Source organism: Oncorhynchus kisutch, unplaced genomic scaffold (genome assembly GCF_002021735.2).
Source record: "Oncorhynchus kisutch isolate 150728-3 unplaced genomic scaffold, Okis_V2 scaffold3820, whole genome shotgun sequence".
NCBI lineage: Eukaryota > Metazoa > Chordata > Actinopteri > Salmoniformes > Salmonidae > Oncorhynchus > Oncorhynchus kisutch.
In genome coordinates this window covers 172801-192166 of record NW_022265765.1, presented here as the reverse complement: position 1 = coordinate 192166, position 19366 = coordinate 172801, and the positions used below count along the sequence as shown (strand labels likewise).

At 45.8% G+C, this 19366-nt stretch overlaps 1 protein-coding gene across 1 annotated transcript in view; it reads left to right on the top strand.

Annotated features, from left to right (window-relative positions):
- The window catches only part of LOC116371904 (uncharacterized), a 79443-nt gene extending 62270 nt beyond the window's left edge, over positions 1 to 17173 (top strand). The window contains 3 exon segments of the mRNA XM_031821045.1: positions 2590 to 2670; positions 2673 to 2706; positions 16242 to 17173. Of these exon segments, the coding sequence (XP_031676905.1) occupies positions 2590 to 2670; positions 2673 to 2706; positions 16242 to 16431 (305 nt within the window). The 3' untranslated portion in view covers positions 16432 to 17173.
- The last annotated feature ends 2193 nt before the right edge of the window (positions 17174 to 19366 follow it).

Genomic DNA, 19366 nt, shown 5'->3' with positions numbered 1-19366 from the left:
TTCCCCAGCAGGGTTGTAGTACACAACTTCAAACCAGACTTCATGTCAATAGTAGTGCACTATATAGGGAATAGGGCTGTAGTATAAAGTAGTGCACTATATAGGGAATAGGGCCATAGTATAAATTTGTGCACTATATAGGGAATAGGGCTGTAGTATAAAGTAGTGCACTCTATAGGGAATAGGGCTGTAGTATAAAGTAGTGGACTATATAGAGAATAGGGCTGCAGTATAAAGTAGTGCCCTATATAGGGAATAGGGCTGTAGTATAAAGTAGTGTACTATATAGGGAACAGGGTGCCATTTGGGATCCAGCCCTTGCTTCCCAGATAACATCCACATTGTGAAATAACAACTTTAATTAGTGATTGTGTTGCCAGGCCACACTACCGGTCAAAGGTTTTACAACACCTTCTCATTCAAGGGTTTTTATTACATTTTTTACTATTTTCTACATTGTAGAATAATAGTGAAGACAATAAAACTATGAAATAACACATATGGAATCATGTAGTAACCCAAAAAAAGTGTTAAACAAATCAAAAATATATTTTATAATTGAGATTGCCTTGATGACAGCTTTGCACACTCTTGGCATTCTCTCAACCAGCTTCATGAGCTAGTCACCTGGAATGCATTTCAATTGACATGTGTGCCTTGTTAAAAGTTAATTCGTGGAATTTCTATCCTTCTTAAGCTAACATCTCTCCATCCCATAGCTAACATCTCTCCATCCATTAGCTAACATCTCTCCATCCATAGCTAACATCTCTCCATCCCATAGCTAACATCTCTCCATTCCATAGCTAACATCTCTCCATCCCATAGCTAACATCTACCCATCCATTAGCTAACATCTCTCCATCCCATAGCTAACATCTACCCATCCATTAGCTAACATCTCTCCATCCCATAGCTAACATCTCTCCATTCATTAGCTAACATCTACCCATCCATTAGCTAACATCTCTCCATCCCATAGCTAACATCTACCCATCCATTAGCTAACATCTCTCCATCCCATAGCTAACATCTCTCCATCCATTAGCTAACATCTCTCCATTCCATAGCTCACATCTCTCCATCCCATAGCTAACATCTACCCATCCATTAGCTAACATCTCTCCATCCCATAGCTAACATCTCTCCATCCCATAGCTAACATCTACCCATCCCATAGCTAACATCTACCATCCCATAGCTAACATCTACCCATCCCATAGCTAACATCTCTCCATCCCATAGCTAACATCTACCCATCCCATAGCTAACATCTACCCATCCCATAGCTAACATCTACCCATCCCATAGCTAACATCTACCCATTCCATAGCTAACATCTACCCATCTCTCTCTCTGTCTTTACCTCTATCTCTGTCTTTTTCTCTCTCTCTCTGTCTTTACCTCTCTCTCTCTCTCTTTACCTCTATCTCTGTCTTTACCTCTCTCTCTCTGTCTTTACCTCTCTCTCTCTCTCTTTACCTCTCTCTCTACCTCTCTCTCTGTCTTTACCTCTCTCTCTGTCTCTCTCTTTACCTCTCTCTGTCTTTACCTCTCTCTCTGTCTTTACCTCTCTCTCTCTCTCTCTCTCTCTCTCTCTCTCTCTCTGTGTGTGTCTTTACCTCTCTCTCTATGTCTTTACCTCTCTCTCTCTGTCTTTACCTCTCTCTCTCTGTCTTTACCTCTATCTCTGTCTTTACCTCTCTATGTCTTTACCTCTCTCTCTCTGTCTTTACCTCTCTCTCTGTCTTTACCTCTCTCTCTGTCTTTACCTCTTTCTCTGTCTTTACCTCTCTCTGTCTTTACCTCTCTCTCTCTGTCTTTACCTCTCTCTGTCTTTACCTCTCTCTCTCTCTGTCTTTACCTCTATCTCTGCTTTACCTCTCCTCTTCTTTACCTCTCTCTACCTCTCGCTCTGTCTTTACCTCTCGCTCTCTCTTTACCTCTCTCTCGCTCTCTCTCTATTTTTAACTCTCTCTGTCTTTACCTCTCTCTGTCTTTACCTCGCTCTGTGTCTTTACCTCTCTCTCTGTCTCTCTATTTACCTCTCTCTCTCTGATTTTACCTCACTTTGTGTCTTTACCTCTCTCTGTCTTTACCTCGCTCTGTGTCATTACCTCTCTCTCTGTCTCTCTCTTTACCTCTCTCTGTCTTTACCCCTCTCTCTCTCTCTCTCTCTCTTCTCTCTCTCTGTGGTGTCTTTACCTCTCTCTCTCTCTCTGTCTTTACCTCGCTCTGTGTCTTTACCTCTCTCTCTCTCTGTCTTTACCTCGCTCTGTGTCTTTACCTCTCTCTCTCTCTCTCTCTCTGTCTTTTACCTCGCTCTGTGTCTTTACCTCTCTCTCTCTCTCTCTCTCTGTCTTTACCTCGCTCTGTGTCTTTACCGCTCTCTGTCTCTCTCTTTACCTCTCTGTCTGTCTTTACCTCTCTCTGTCTTTCTCTTTACCTCTCTGTCTCTCTCTTTACCTCTCTCTCTCTGTCTTTACCTCTCTCTCTCTCTCTCTGTGTCAATACCTCTCTCTCCACGTTTCTTAATCTATCTCCCTCTCCTCCCTCCATCTCCCCACTTTCTCTCTCTCTCCATCGCAGGCCGCATCCCTGACAGCCTAAGAAACTGTGTGAATAAGGAGTTCTTTGTGACCACAGGACCGTGGGCAGTAATGACCAGCAAGGTGTCCACCCAGAGCTCAATGGCACCGCCTACAGGTAGGCTGAGGAAGCACAGCGACAAGTGTGACATCTACTGTGTGACACACACACACACACACACATCATCTTATTTTTATTGCTCATTTCACCACTTGACATATAGGTTTCTAAAGTTATTTCCATAGTCCTGGATATCTTGACTAGTTCCTTACGGCAGTCAGATACATTTCTGAAATACATTTACAGGCACATAAAGACGGTTTGAGATAATGAAACATGAATAGAGATGTCAATGTTATGTTTTTCTTAGAATGTAGTAGAACCCTGTTCCTGGAGAGATACCCTCCTTCCTGTAGGTTTTAACTCCAACCCTGTTCCCTGTTCCTGGAGAGATACCCTCCTTCTGTAGGTTTTAACTCCAACCCTGTTCCCTGTTCCTGGAGAGATACCCTCCTTCCTGTAGGTTTTAACTCCAACCCTGTTCCCTGTTCCTGGAGAGATACCCTCCTTCCTGTAGGTTTGAACTCCAAACCTGTTCCCTGTTCCTGGAGAGATACCCTCCTTCCTGTAGGTTTTAACTCCAAACCTGTTCCCTGTTCCGGAGAGATACCCTCCTTCCTGTAGGTTTTAACTCCAAACCTGTTCCCTGTTCCTGGAGAGATACCCTCATTCCTGTAGGTTTGAACTCCAAACCTGTTCCCTGTTCCTGGAGAGATACCCTCCTGTAGGTTTTAACTCCAAACCCTGTTCCTGGAGAGATACCCTCCTTCCTGTAGGTTTGAACTCCAAACCTGTTCCTGGAGAGATACCCTCCTGTAGGTGTTAACTCCAACCCTGTTCCCTGTTCCCGGAGAGATACCATTTTAACAGAACAGCTCTAGTAACAGGACAGCTGTAGTAAACAGGGTCTAGTAAAAGGGTACAGGGTCTAGTAACAGGGTCTAGTAACAGAGTCTAGTAACAGACTCTAGTAACAGAGTCTAGTAACAGAGTCTAGTAACAGGACAGCTCTAGTAACAGGGTCAGGTAACAGGGTAACAGGGTTAGTAACAGGGTCTAGTAACAGGGTAAGAGGGTCTAGTAACAGGGTCTAGTAACAGGGTAACAGGGTCTAGTAACAGAGTCTAGTAACAGGGTCTAGTAACAGGGTAACAGGTCTAGTAACAGGATAACAGGGTCTAGTAACAGGGTCTAGTAACAGGGTAACAGGGTCTAGTAACAGGGTCTACTAACAGGATCTAGTAACAGGGTCTAGTAACAGGGTAACAGGGTCTAGTAACAGGGTAACAGGGTCTAGTAACAGGGTAACAGGGTCTAGTAACAGGGTAACAGGGTCTACTAACAGGGTAACAGGGTCTAGTAACGGGTCTAGTACAGGGTCTAGTACAGGGTAACAGGGTATAGTAACAGGCTGTAGTAACAGGGTAACAGGGTCTAGTAACAGGGTCTGGGTAACAGGGTAACAGGGTCTAGTAACAGTGTCTAGTAACAGGGTAACAATGTCTAGTAACAGGGTCTAGTAACAGGGTAACAGGGTCTAGTAACAGGGTCTAGTAACAGGATCTAGTAACAGGGTCTAGTAACAGGGTAACAGGGTTTAGTAACAGGGTCTGGTAACAGGGTACAGGGTCTAGTAACAGGGTAACAGGGTCTAGTAACAGGGTAACAGGGTCTAGTTAACAGGGTAACAGGGTCTAGTAACAGGGTAACAGGGTCTAGTAACAGGGTAACAGGGTCTAGTAACAGGGTAACAGGGTCTAGTAACAGGGTAACAGGGTAACAGGGTCTAGTAACAGGGTAACAGGGTCTAGTAACAGGGTAACAGGGTCTACTAACAGGGTAACAGGGTAAAAGGGTCTAGTAACAGGGTAACAGGGTCTAGTAACAGGGTAACAGGGTCTAGTAACAGGGTCTAGTAACAGGGTAACAGGGTCTAGTAACAGAGTCTAGTAACAGGGTCTAGTAACAGGGTAACAGGGTCTAGTAACAGGGTAACAGGGTCTAGTAACAGGATAACAGGGTCTAGTAACAGGGTCTAGTAACAGGGTAACAGGGTCTAGTAACAGGGTCTACTAACAGGATCTAGTAACAGGGTCTAGTACAGGGTAACAGGGTCTAGTAACAGGGTAACAGGGTCTAGTAACAGGGTAACAGGGTCTAGTAACAGGGTAACAGGGTCTACTAACAGGGTAACAGGGTCTAGTAATGGGTCTAGTAACAGGGTCTAGTAACAGGGTAACAGGGTATAGTAACAGGCTGTAGTAACAGGGTAACAGGGTCTAGTAACAGGGTCTGGTAACAGGGTAACAGGGTCTAGTAACAGGGTCTAGTAACAGTGTCTAGTAACAGGGTAACAATGTCTAGTAACAGGGTCTAGTAACAGGGTAACAGGGTCTAGTAACAGGGTCTAGTAACAGGATCTAGTAACAGGGTCTAGTAACAGGGTAACAGGGTTTAGTAACAGGGTCTGGTAACAGGGTAACAGGGTCTAGTAACAGGGTAACAGGGTCTAGTAACAGGGTAACAGGGTCTAGTAACAGGGTAACAGGGTCTAGTAACAGGGTAACAGGGTCTAGTAACAGGGTAACAGGGTCTAGTAACAGGGTAACAGGGTCTAGTAACAGGGTAACAGGGTAACAGGGTCTAGTAACAGGGTAACAGGGTCTAGTAACAGGGTAACAGGGTCTACTAACAGGGTAACAGGGTAAAAGGGTCTAGTAACAGGGTAACAGGGTCTAGTAACAGGGTAACAGGGTCTAGTAACAGGGTCTAGTAACAGGGTAACAGGGTCTAGTAACAGAGCAACAAGGTCTAGTAACAGGGTCTAGTAACAGGGTAACAGGGTCTAGTAACAGGGTCTAGTAACAGGGTAACAGGGTCTAGTAACAGGGTCTAGTAACAGGGTAACAGGGTCTAGTAACAGGGTAACAGGGTCTAGTAACAGTGTAACAGGGTCTAGTAACAGGGTAACAGGGTCTAGTAACAGGGTAACAGGGTCTAGTAACAGGGTCTACTAACAGGATCTAGTAACAGGGTCTAGTAACCGGCTCTAGTAACAGGGTCTAGTAACAGGGTAACAGGGTCTTGTAACAGGGTAACAGGGTAACAGGGTCTAGTAACAGGGTAACAGGGTCTAGTAACAGTGTAACAGGGTCTAGTAACAGGGGAACAGGGTCTAGTAACAGGGTCTAGTAACAAGGTCTAGTAAAAGGGTAACAGGGTCTAGTAACAGTGTAAAAGGGTCTAGTAACAGGGTCTAGTAACAGGGTAACAGGGTAACAGGGTCTAGTAACAGGGTAACATGGTCTAGTAACAGGGTAACAGGGTCTAGTAACAGGGTAACAGGGTAACAGGGTCTAGTAACAGGGTAGCAGTAACAGGGTAACAGGGTCTAGTAAAAGGGTCTAGTAACAGGGTAACAGGGTCTAGTAACAGGGTAACAGGGTCTAGTAACAGGGTCTAGTAACAGGGTAACAGGGTCTAGTAACAGGGTAACAGGGTCTAGTAACAGGGTCTAGTAACATGATCTAGTAACAGGGTCTAGTAACAGGGTAACAGGGTCTAGTAACAGTGTAACAGGGTCTAGTAACAGGGGAACAGGGTCTAGTAACAGGGTCTGGTAACAAGGTCTAGTAAAAGGGTAACAGGGTCTAGTAACAGTGTAAAAGGGTCTAGTAAACAGGGTCTAGTAACAGCGTAACAGGGTAACAGGGTCTAGTAACAGGGTAACATGGTCTAGTAACAGGGTCTAGTAACAGGGTAACAGGGTCTATAACAGGGTAACAGGGTAACAGGGTCTAGTAACAGGGTAGCAGTAACAGGGTAACAGGGTCTAGTAACAGGGTAACAGGGTCTAGTAACAGGGTAACAGGGTCTAGTAACAGGGTAACAGGGTCTAGTAACAGGGTAACAGGGTCTGGTAACAGGGTCTAGTAACATGATCTAGTAACAGGGTCTAGTAACAGGGTAACAGGGTCTAGTAACAGGGTAACAGGGTCTAGTAACAGGGTAACAGGGTCTAGTAACAGGGTCTACTAACAGGATCTAGTAACAGGGTCTAGTAACAGGCTCTAGTAACAGGGTCTAGTAACAGGGTCTAGTAACAGTTTAACAGGGTCTAGTAACAGTGTAACAGGGTCTAGTAACAGGGTCTAGTAACAGGGTCTAGTACAAGGTCTAGTAACAGGGTAACAGGGTCTAGTAACAGTGTAAAAGGATCTAGTAACAGGGTAACAGGGTCTAGTAACAGGGTCTAGTAACAGGGTAACATGGTCTAGTAACAGGGTCTAGTAAGAGTGTAACAGGGTGTAGTAAGAGTGTAACAGGGTCTAGTAACAGGGTCTAGTAAGAGTGTAACAGGGTGTAGTAAGAGTGTAACAGGGTCTAGTAACAGGGTAACATGGTCTAGTACAGGGTAAGAGGGTCTAGTAACAGGGTAACAGGGTCTAGTAACAGGGTAACAGGGTCTAGTAACAGGGTCTAGTAAGAGTGTAACAGGGTGTAGTAAGAGTGTAACAGGGTCTAGTAACAGGGTCTAGTAAGAGTGTAACAGGGTGTAGTAAGAGTGTAACAGGGTCTAGTAACAGGGTAACAGTAACAGGGTAACAAGGTCTAGTAACAGGGTCTCGTAACAGGGTCTAGTAACAGGGTCTAGTAACAGGGTCTAGTAAAGGGTAACAGGGTAACAGGGTCTGGTAACAGGGTCTAGTAACAGGGTAACAGGGTCTAGTAATAGGGTCTAGTAACAGGGTAACAGGGTCTAGTAACAGGGTAACAGGGTCTAGTAACAGGGTAACATGGTCTAGTAACAGGGTCTAGTAACAGGGTCTAGTAAGAGTGTATCAGGGTGTAGTAAGAGTGTAACAGGGTCTAGTAACAGGGTAACAGTAACAGGGTAACAAGGTCTAGTAACAGGCTGTAGTAACAGGGTAACAGGGTCTAGTAACAGGGTCTGGTAACAGGGTAACAGGGTCTGGTAACAGGGTAACAGGGTCTAGTAACAGGGTAATAGGGTAACAGGGTCTAGTAACAGGGTAACAGGGTCTAGTAACAGGGTAACAGGGTCTAGTAACAGGGTAACAGGGTAACAGGGTAACAGGGTCTAGTAACAGGGTAACAGGGTCTAGTAACAGGGTAACAGGGTAACAGGGTCTAGTAACAGGGTAACAGGGTCTAGTAACCATGTAGAAGGGTCTAGTAACAGTGTAGAAGGGTCTAGTAACAGGGTAACAGGGTCTAGTAACAGGGTAACAGGGTCTAGTAACAGGGTAACAGGGTCTAGTAACAGGGTAACAGGGTCTAGTAACAGGGTAACAGGGTCTAGTAACAGGGTCTAGTAACAGGGTCTAGTAACAGGGTCTAGTAACAGGGTAACAGGGTAACAGGGTCTAGTAACAGGGTAACAGGGTCTAGTAACAGGGTAACAGGGTCTAGTAACAGGATAACAGGGTCTAGTAACAGGGTAACAGGGTCTAGTAACAGGGTCTAGTAACATGATCTAGTAACAGGGTCTAGTAACAGGGTCTAGTAACAGGGTCTAGTAACAGGGTAACAGGGTCTAGTAACAGGGTAACAGGGTCTAGTAACAGGGTCTACTAACAGGATCTAGTAACAGGGTCTAGTAACAGGCTCTAGTAACAGGGTGTAGTTAACAGGGTCTAGTAACAGTTTAACAGGGTCTAGTAACAGTGTAACAGGGTCTGGTAATAGGGGAACAGGGTCTAGTAACAGGGTCTAGTAACAAGGTCTAGTAACAGGGTAACAGGGTCTAGTAACAGTTTAACAGGGTCTAGTAACAGTGTAACAGGGTCTAGTAATAGGGGAACAGGGTCTAGTAACAGGGTCTAGTAACAGGGTCTAGTAAGAGTGTAACAGGGTGTAGTAAGAGTGTAACAGGTCTAGTAACAGGGTCTAGTAAGAGTGTAACAGGGTGTAGTAAGAGTGTAACAGGGTCTAGTAACAGGGTAACAGGGTCTAGTAACAGGGTAACAGGGTCTAGTAACAGGGTAACAGGGTCTAGTAACAGGGTAACAGGGTCTAGTAACAGGGTCTAGTAAGAGTGTAACAGGGTGTAGTAAGAGTGTAACAGGGTCTAGTAACAGGGTCTAGTAAGAGTGTAACAGGGTGTAGTAAGAGTGTAACAGGGTCTAGTAACAGGGTAACAGTAACAGGGTAACAAGGTCTAGTAACAGGGTCTCGTAACAGGGTCTAGTAACAGGGTCTAGTAACAGGGTCTAGTAACAGGGTAACAGGGTAACAGGGTCTGGTAACAGGGTCTAGTAACAGGGTAACAGGGTCTAGTAACAGGGTCTAGTAACAGGGTCTAGTAAGAGTGTAACAGGGTGTAGTAACAGGGTAACAGGGTCTAGTAACAGGGTCTGGTAACAGGGTAACAGGGTCTGGTAACAGGGTAACAGGGTCTAGTAACAGGGTAATAGGGTAACAGGGTCTAGTAACAGGGTAACAGGGTCTAGTAACAGGGTAACAGGGTCTAGTAACAGGGTAACAGGTCTAGTAACAGGGTAACAGGGTAACAGGGTCTAGTAACAGGGTAACAGGGTCTAGTAACAGGGTAACAGCGTCTAGTAACAGGGTAACAGGGTCTAGTAACAGTGTAGAAGGGTCTAGTAACAGGGTAACAGGGTCTAGTAACAGGGTAACAGGGCTCTAGTAACAGGGTAACAGGGTCTAGTACCAGGGTAACAGGGTCTAGTAACAGAGGTCTAGTAACAGGGTCTAGTAACAGGGTCTAGTAAACAGGGTAACCGGTAACAGGGTAAAAGGGTCTAGTAACAGGGTCTAGTAACAGGGTAACAGGGTCTAGTAACAGGTAACAGGGTCTAGTAACAGGGTAACAGGGTCTAGTAACAGGGTCTAGTAACATGATCTAGTAACAGGGTCTAGTAACAGGGTCTAGTAACAGGGTCTAGTAACAGGGTAACAGGGTCTAGTAACCAGGGTAACAGGGTCTAGTAACAGGGTAACAGGGTCTAGTAACAGGGTCTACTAACAGGATCTAGTAACAGGGTCTAGTAACAGGCTCTAGTACAGGTGTAGTAACAGGGTCTAGTAACAGTTACAGGGTCTAGTAACAGTGTAACAGGGCTAGTAATAGGGAACAGGGTCTAGTAACAGGGTCTAGTAACAAGGTCTTAGTAACAGGGTAACAGGGTCTAGTAACAGTGTAAAAGGGTCTAGTAACAGGGTAACAGGGTAACAGGGTCTAGTAACAGGGTAACAGGGTCTAGTAACAGGGTCTAGTAAGAGTGTAACAGGTGTAGTAAGAGTGTAACAGGGTCTAGTAACAGGGTAACAGGGTCTAGTAACAGGTAACAGGGTCTAGTAACAGGGTAACAGGGTCTAGTAACAGGGTAACAGGGTCTAGTAACCGTCTGTAGTAACAGGGTACCAGGGTCTAGTAACAGGGTAACAGGGTCTAGTAACTAGGCTGTAGTAACAGGGTAATAGGGTCTAGTAACAGGGTCTAGTAACAGGGTCTAGTAACAGTGTCTAGTAACAGGGTCTAGTAACAGGGTAACAGGGTCTAGTAACAGGGTAACAGGGTCTAGTAACAGGGTCTGGTAACAGGGTAACAGTGGTAACATGGTCTAGTAGCAGGGTCTAGTAACAGGGTAACAGGGTCTAGTAACAGGTAACAGGGTCTAGTAACAGGGTAACAGGGTCTAGTAACAGGGTCTATAACAGGGTAACAGGGTCTAGTAACCGGGTAACAGGGTCTAGTAACAGGGTAACAGGGTCTAGTAACAGGATAACAGGGTCTAGTAAACAGGGTCTAGTAACAGGGTAACAGGGTCTAGTAACAGGGTAAACAGGGTCTAGTAACAGGATAACAGGGTCTAGTAACAGGGTAACAGGGTCTAGTAACAGGATAACAGGGTCTAGTAACAGGATAACAGGGTCTAGTAACAGGGTAACAGGGTCTAGTAACAGGGTCTAGTAACCGGGTAACAGGGTCTAGTAACAGGGTAACAGGGTCTAGTAACCAGGGTAACAGTGTATAGTAACAGGGTAACAGGGTCTAGTAACAGGGTAACAGGGCCTAGTAACAGGGTAACAGGGTCTAGTAACAGGGTAACAGGGTCTAGTAACAGGATAACAGGGTCTAGTAACAGGGTAACAGGGTCTAGTAACAGGGTAACAGGGTCTAGTAACAGGGTAACAGGGTAACAGGGTCTAGTAACAGTGTAACAGGGTCTAGTAATAGGGGAACAGGGTCTAGTAACAAGGTCTAGTAACAGGGTAACAGGGTCTAGTAACAGTGTAAAAGGGTCTAGTACAGGGTAACAGGGTAACAGGGTCTAGTAACAGGGTAACAGGGTCTAGTAACAGGGTCTAGTAGAGGTAACAGGGTGTAGTAAGAGTGTAACAGGGTCTAGTAACAGGGTAACAGGGTCTAGTAACAGGGTAACAGGGTCTAGTAACGGGTCTAGTAACAGGGTAACAGGGTCTAGTAACAGGGTCTAGTAACCGGGTAACAGGGTCTAGTAACAGGGGTAACAGGGTCTAGTAACAGGATAACAGGGTCTAGTAACAGTGTCTAGTAACAGGGTCTAGTAACAGGGTAACAGGGTAACAGGGTCTAGTAACAGTGTAACAGGGTCTAGTAATAGGGGAACAGGGTCTAGTAACAGGGTCTAGTAACAAGGTCTAGTAACAGGGTAACAGGGTCTAGTAACAGTGTAAAAGGGTCTAGTAACAGGGTAACAGGGTAACAGGGTCTAGTAACAGGGTAACAGGGTCTAGTAACAGGGTCTAGTAAGAGTGTAACAGGGTGTAGTAAGAGTGTAACAGGGTCTAGTAACAGGGTAACAGGGTCTAGTAACAGGATAACAGGGTCTAGTAACAGGGTCTAGTAACAGGGTAACAGGGTCTAGTAACAGGCTGTAGTAACAGGGTAACAGGGTCTAGTAACAGGGTAACAGGGTCTAGTAACAGGGTAATAGGGTCTAGTAACAGGGTCTAGTAACAGGGTCTAGTAACAGTGTCTAGTAACAGGTCTAGTAACAGGGCAACAGGGTCTAGTAACAGGGTCTAGTAACAGGGTAACAGGGTCTAGTAACAGGGTCTGGTAACAGGGTAACAGGGTAACATTGTCTAGTAGCAGGGTCTAGTAACAGGGTAACAGGGTCTAGTAACAGGGTAACAGGGTCTAGTAACAGGGTCTAGTAACAGGATAACAGGGTCTAGTAACAGTGTCTAGTAACAGGGTAACAGGGTCTAGTAACAGTGTAACAGGGTCTAGTAATAGGGGAACAGGGTCTAGTAACAGGGTCTAGTAACAAGGTCTAGTAACAGGGTAACAGGGTCTAGTAACAGTGTAAAAGGGTCTAGTAACAGGGTAACAGGGTAACAGGGTCTAGTAACAGGGTCTAGTAAGAGTGTAACAGGGTGTAGTAAGAGTGTAACAGGGTCTAGTACAGGGTAACAGGGTCTAGTAACAGGATAACAGGGTCTAGTAACAGGGTCTAGTAACAGGGTAACAGGGTCTAGTAACAGGCTGTAGTAACAGGGTAACATGGTCTAGTAACAGGGTAACAGGGTCTAGTAACAGGGTAATAGGGTCTAGTAACAGGGTCTAGTAACAGGGTCTAGTAACAGTGTCTAGTAACAGGGTCTAGTAACAGGGCAACAGGGTCTAGTAACAGGGTCTAGTAACAGGGTAACAGGGTCTAGTAACAGGGTCTGGTAACAGGGTAACAGGGTAACATGGTCTAGTAGCAGGGTCTAGTAACAGGGTAACAGGGTCTAGTAACAGGGTAACAGGGTCTAGTAACAGGGTCTAGTAACAGGGTAACAGGGTCTAGTAACAGGGTCTAGTAACCGGGTAACAGGGTCTAGTAACAGGGTAACAGGGTCTAGTAACAGGATAACAGGGTCTAGTAACAGGGTCTAGTAACAGGGTAACAGGGTCTAGTAACAGTGTAACAGGGTCTAGTAACAGGATAACAGGGTCTAGTAACAGGGTAACAGGGTCTAGTAACAGGATAACAGGGTCTAGTAACAGGATAACAGGGTCTAGTAACAGGGTAACAGGGTCTAGTAACAGGGTCTAGTAACCGGGTAACAGGGTCTAGTAACAGGGTAACAGGGTCTAGTAACAGGGTAACAGGGTATAGTAACAGGGTAACAGGGTCTAGTAACAGGGTCTAGTAACAGGGTAACAGGGCCTAGTAACAGGGTAACAGGGTCTAGTAACAGGGTAACAGGGTCTAGTAACAGGATAACAGGGTCTAGTAACAGGGTAACAGGGTCTAGTAACAGGGTAACAGGGTCTAGTAACAGGGTAACAGGGTAACAGGGTCTAGTAACAGGGTAACAGGGTCTAGTAACAGTGTAGAAGGGTCTAGTAACAGGGTAACAGGGTCTAGTAACAGGGTAACAGGGTCTAGTAACAGGGTAACAGGGTCTAGTAACAGGGTAACAGGGTCTGGTAACAGGGTCTAGTAACAGGCTAACAGGGTCTAGTAACAGGGTCTAGTAACAGGGTAACAGGGTCTAGTAACAGGGAACAGGGTCTAGTAACAGTGTAAAATGGCTAGTAACAGGGAACATGGTCTAGTAACAGTGTAAAATGGTCTAGTAACATGGTCTAGTAACAGGGTAACAGGGTCTAGTAACAGTGTAAAATGGTCTAGTAACAGGGTAACAGGGTAACAGGGTCTAGTAACAGGGAACAGGGTCTAGTAACAGTGTAAAATGGTATAGTAACAGGGTAACAGGGTAACAGGGTCTAGTAAAAGGGTAACAGGGTAACAGGGTCTAGTAACAGTGTAAAATGGTATAGTAACAGGGTAACATGTTAACAGGGTAACAGGGTCTAGTAACAGGGTCTATAACAGGGTAACAGGGTCTAGTAACAGGGTAACAGGGTAACAGGGTCTAGTAACAGGGTAACAGGGTAACAGGGTCTAGTAACAGGGTAACAGGGTAACAGGGTCTAGTAAAAGGGTAACAGGGTAACAGGGTCTAGTAACAGTGTAAAATGGTATAGTAACAGGGTAACATGGTAACAGTGTAAAATGGTCTAGTAACAGGGTCTATAACAGGGTAACAGGGTCTAGTAAAAGGGTAACAGGGTAACAGGGTCTAGTAACAGTGTAAAATGGTATAGTAACAGGGTAACATGGTAACAGGGTCTAGTAACTGGGTAACATGGTAACAGGGTTGGAGAGCCCTGATAGAGCGTTACATCTTACTCCTTCACCATGTGACCTCCCCTGGATGTTGATCTGATCTCAGTCTGTCCACCTCCGTGTGCTTCTCTCACGCAGCCAAGCCAACCAAACTCTGCACGCCCTAACAACCGGTGTTCCTCAAGACAAAATGTAGTACCTATTGGCACTCAGGTAAATACTGTGTGATGATGCGGTGCCTCTTTCTGCCAGGCCTGGATATACTACAACCGTAGAAATATGATCTATAGAACTGTTCTTCCCATTCAATCTACAGAATGTATTTCTATGATTAGAACCTCCCTGTTTCTCACCTTTTTGCTGTGGACTGTAATGTTGTTACGGCCCTCTGGTCTGTTCTCTTAAAACATCCCTTTAGTGTAAAAATAAACCAACTTCTGTGTAGATTTGACTTCCTTCCGCAGGGCTCTATTCAACCATTACTCCTCTGTGTAGATTTGACTTCCTTCCGCAGGGCTCTATTCAACCATTACTCCTCTGTGTAGATTTGACTTCCTTCCACAGGGCTCTATTCAACCATTACTCCTCTGTGTTCCCTGTGGAGCTTAAGGCGACAACAGGTCCACACTTGTTGCATAGATTTAATACGCTCTTCCATTAGACAGACCGACCCCCTCTACCATCAGACAGACCGACCTCCTCTACCATTAGACAGACCGAACCCCCTCTACCATTAGACAGACCGAACCCCTCTACCATTAGACAGACCGAACCCCTCTACCATTAGACAGACCAACCCCCTCTACCATTAGACAGACCGACCCCCTCTACCATTAGACAGACCGACCTCCTCTACCATTAGACAGACCAACCCCCTCTACCATTAGACAGACCAACCCCCTCTACCATTAGACAGACCGACCCCCTCTACCATTAGACAGACCGAATTCCTCTACCATTAGACAGACCGAACCCCCTCTACCATTAGACAGACCGACCCCCTCTACCATTAGACAGACCGACCCCCTCTACCATTAGACAGACCGACCCCCTCTACCATTAGACAGACCAACCCCCCTCTACCATTAGACAGACTGACCCCCTCTACCATTAGACAGACCGAATTCCTCTACCATTAGACAGACCGACCCCCTCTACCATTAGACAGACTGACCCCCTCTACCATTAGACAGACCAACCCCCTCTACCATTAGACAGACCAACCCCCCTCTACCATTAGACAGACCAACCCCCTCTACCATTAGACAGACCAACCCACTCTTCCATTAGACAGACCGACCCCCTCTACCATTAGACAGACCGACCCCATCTACCATTAGACAGACCAACCCCCTCTACCATTAGACAGACCGACCCCATCTACCATTAGACAGACCAACCCCCTCTACCATTAGACAGACCGACCCCATCTACCATTAGACAGACCAACCCCCTCTTCCATTAGACAGACCGACCCCCTCTACCATTAGACAGACCAACCCCCTCTACCATTAGACAGACCAACCCCCTCTACCATTAGACAGACCGACCCCCTCTACCATTAGACAGACCGACCCCCTCTACCATTAGACAGACCGACCCCATCTACCATTAGACAGACCAACCCCCTCTACCATTAGACAGACCGACCCCATCTACCATTAGACAGACCAACCCCCTCTACCATTAGACAGACTGACCCCCTCTACCATTAGACAGACCGAATCCTCTACCATTAGACAGACCGACCCCCTCTACCATTAGACAGACTGACCCCCTCTACCATTAGACAGACCAACCCCCTCTACCATTAGACAGACCAACCCCCTCTACCATTAGACAGACCGACCCCCTCTACCATTAGACAGACCAACCCCCTCTACCATTAGACAGACCGACCCCCTCTACCATTAGACAGACCGACCCCCTCTACCATTAGACAGACCGACCCCATCTACCATTAGACAGACCAACCCCCTCTACCATTAGACAGACCGACCCCATCTACCATTAGACAGACCTACCCCCTCTACCATTAGACATACCAACCCCCTCTTCCACTAAGCAGATCTAGATGTTGACACTAGTAGGAGGAGGTGTGTGGTTCAGGAAGCATGACGTCACCTACATGACTTCCCGTCGTTCACATGGACAGTCTGCTTCTTGCTTGTTAATCTCCAGACTGATGTGTGTTAGCACTGAACATATTTGTTTCAGTGTGATGTGAGAGAGAGAGAGAGAGAGAGAGAGAGAGAGAGAGAGAGAGAGAGAGAGAGAGAGAGGGAGAGAGAGAGATGTGTCTCTGGGTGAAGACAGGTCTTCTACTACTCTGATGTCTGTCCTCATCACTCAGGAATCTTCAGCTCTGGGCTGCTTCGCTATTGCCTGCCTGAACTACAGATGACCTTTGACTCTGACCTCTAACCTCCTTCTCCCTAGGTACCCGCCGGGCATGATGGGCATGGCTCCAGGGATGATCCCGGGTGGCTTAGAGGGGATGGTGCCAGGGGGGGTACCAATCGCCCATACCCTGCCCTCTGGTACCCATCCGTCCCAGGCCCCCTCGCCCAACCAGCCAGCCTCCAAACACTGTCACGGAGAGACCAGAGAGCACCTTACCGAGCAATAGCACCCTGACCGCCAGCATAGCAGCCAGCCAACCAGCCAGCAGAGAGGACAATAACAACAGTGCCACAGGAAGAGGAGCTGCTGCCTTGGCAGCAGAGGAAGAGCATCATGCACCTCCTCAAACTCAACCAGTAGAGAGGACAACAACAACAGGAAGAGCAACATGCTCCTCAAACTCAACCAGTAGAGAGGACAACAACAACAACAGGAAGAGCAACATGCTCCTCAACACCTCCTCAAACTCAACCAGTAGAGAGGACAACAACAGGAAGAGCAACATGCTCCTCAACACCTCCTCAAACTATTTACCGTCAGTCCTGGTAATAAACCATATATTATAGTAAGTAGTACTATAGTAATAAACCACCGAACTGTGAATGAAGAAGCAGTTCCTTCACAGATTTGTACTCAACGTTTTAGTTATGACTGTCTCGTTGGTCGGTCCGGTCGGTCCGGTCTCGTTGGTCGGTACGGTCGGTCCGGTCGACAGTCGGTACGGTCGGTCCGGTCGGTAAGGTCGGTCCGGTCGGTCCGGTCTCTTCTACAGGACTCATTTTATTTTGGAGCGTGCCCATGTGGTCCGTTGTGAGTCCAGTGTTAGCCGTCTATCTCCGGCAAGCAGAGAGGAGACTGACAGTCCCGTCCACACCTCAGAGCATCATGGGAAGACTTCCTGACCAATGGGAGAACATGAGAGAAACCTTTGACATCACCCCCCCTAATCCTTTGACCCCTTGACCCCCCCCCCCCACCCCTCTGCCTTCTCCTGCCCTCCTTATGTAACATGTAGCAGGTCTCCTCTGGGTCTTTGATCTAAATTAGACAACAGAAAAATTATAATTAACTATATAAATATATATTATCATCAAACAGAAAGGAAAATACTTGACAGATGACTTTATCATCAGTAATTGTAATCTGAGTGAACTTTAACCTCTTTCCCGAACCCATACGTCCTGCTATCATCATCATCATCATCAATGTTCCAAGGTGTTTACCACTGAAGAGCGCCTATTATACTGCAGCGGATTGGTGGAAATGCCTTTTTCCTCCCTCAGCCACGGAGTATCATACACCACAAAGTGTTGCGTTACCAAGAGGGCATGTGTTGGCCGAACACTAGCGTAATATATTATAGATGGGGCCCCTGTGAGAACAGAGGACAACTGTAATATATTATAGATGGAGCCCCTGTGAGAACAGAGGACAACTGATGTAATATATTATAGATGGGGCCCCTGTGAGAACAGAGGACAACTGTAATATATTATAGATGGGGCCCCTGTGAGAACAGAGGACAACTGATGTAATATATTATAGATGGGGCCCCTGTGAGAACAGAGGACAACTGATGTAATATATTATAGATGGAGCCCCTGTGAGAACAGAGGACAACTGATGTAATATATTATAGATGGGGCCCCTGTGAGAACAGAGGACAACTGTAATATATTATAGATGGGGCCCCTGTGAGAACAGAGGACAACTGATGTAATATATTATAGATGGGGCCCCTGTGAGAACAGAGGACAACTGATGTAATATATTATAGATGGAGCCCCTGTGAGAACAGAGGACAACTGATGTAATATATTATAGATGGGGCCCCTGTGAGAACAGAGGACAACTGTAATATATTATAGATGGAGCCCCTGTGAGAACAGAGGACAACTGTAATATATTATAGATGGGGCCCCTGTGAGAACAGAGGACAACTGATGTAATATATTATAGATGGAGCCCCTGTGAGAACAGAGGACAACTGTAATATATTATAGATGGAGCCCCTGTGAGAACAGAGGACAACTGATGTAATATATTATAGATGGAGCCCCTGTGAGAACAGAGGACAACTGTAATATATTATAGATGGAGCCCCTGTGAGAACAGAGGACAACTGTAATATATTATAGATGGAGCCCCTGTGAGAACAGAGGACAACTGTAATATATTATAGATGGAGCCCCTGTGAGAACAGAGGACAACTGTAATATATTATAGATGGGGCCCCTGTGAGAACAGAGGACAACTGATGTAATATATTATAGATGGAGCCCCTGTGAGAACAGAGGACAACTGTAATATATTATAGATGGAGCCCCTGTGAGAACAGAGGACAACTGATGTAATATATTATAGATGGAGCCCCTGTGAGAACAGAGGACAACTGTAATATATTATAGATGGAGCCCCTGTGAGAACAGAGGACAACTGATGTAATATATTATAGATGGAGCCCCTGTGAGAACAGAGGACAACTGTAATATATTATAGATGGAGCCCCTGTGAGAACAGAGGACAACTGTAATATATTATAGATGGAGCCCCTGTGAGAACAGAGGACAACTGTAATATATTATAGATGGGGCCCCTGTGAGAACAGAGGACAACTGATGTAATATATTATAGATGGAGCCCCTGTGAGAACAGAGGACAACTGTAATATATTATAGATGGAGCCCCTGTGAGAACAGAGGACAACTGTAATATATTATAGATGGGGCCCCTGTGAGAACAGAGGACAACTGTAATATATTATAGATGGAGCCCCTGTGAGAACAGAGGACAACTGATGTAATATATTATAGATGGGGCCCCTGTGAGAACAGAGGACAACTGTAATATATTATAGATGGAGCCCCTGTGAGAACAGAGGACAACTGATGTAATATATTATAGATGGAGCCCCTGTGAGAACAGAGGACAACTGTAATATATTATAGATGGAGCCCCTGTGAGAACAGAGGACAACTGATGTAATATATTATAGATGGAGCCCCTGTGAGAACAGAGGACAACTGTAATAGATTATAGATGGAGCCCCTGTGAGAACAGAGGACAACTGTAATATATTATAGATGGGGCCCCTGTGAGAACAGAGGACAACTGTAATATATTATAGATGGGCCCCTGTGAGAACAGAGGACAACTGTAAT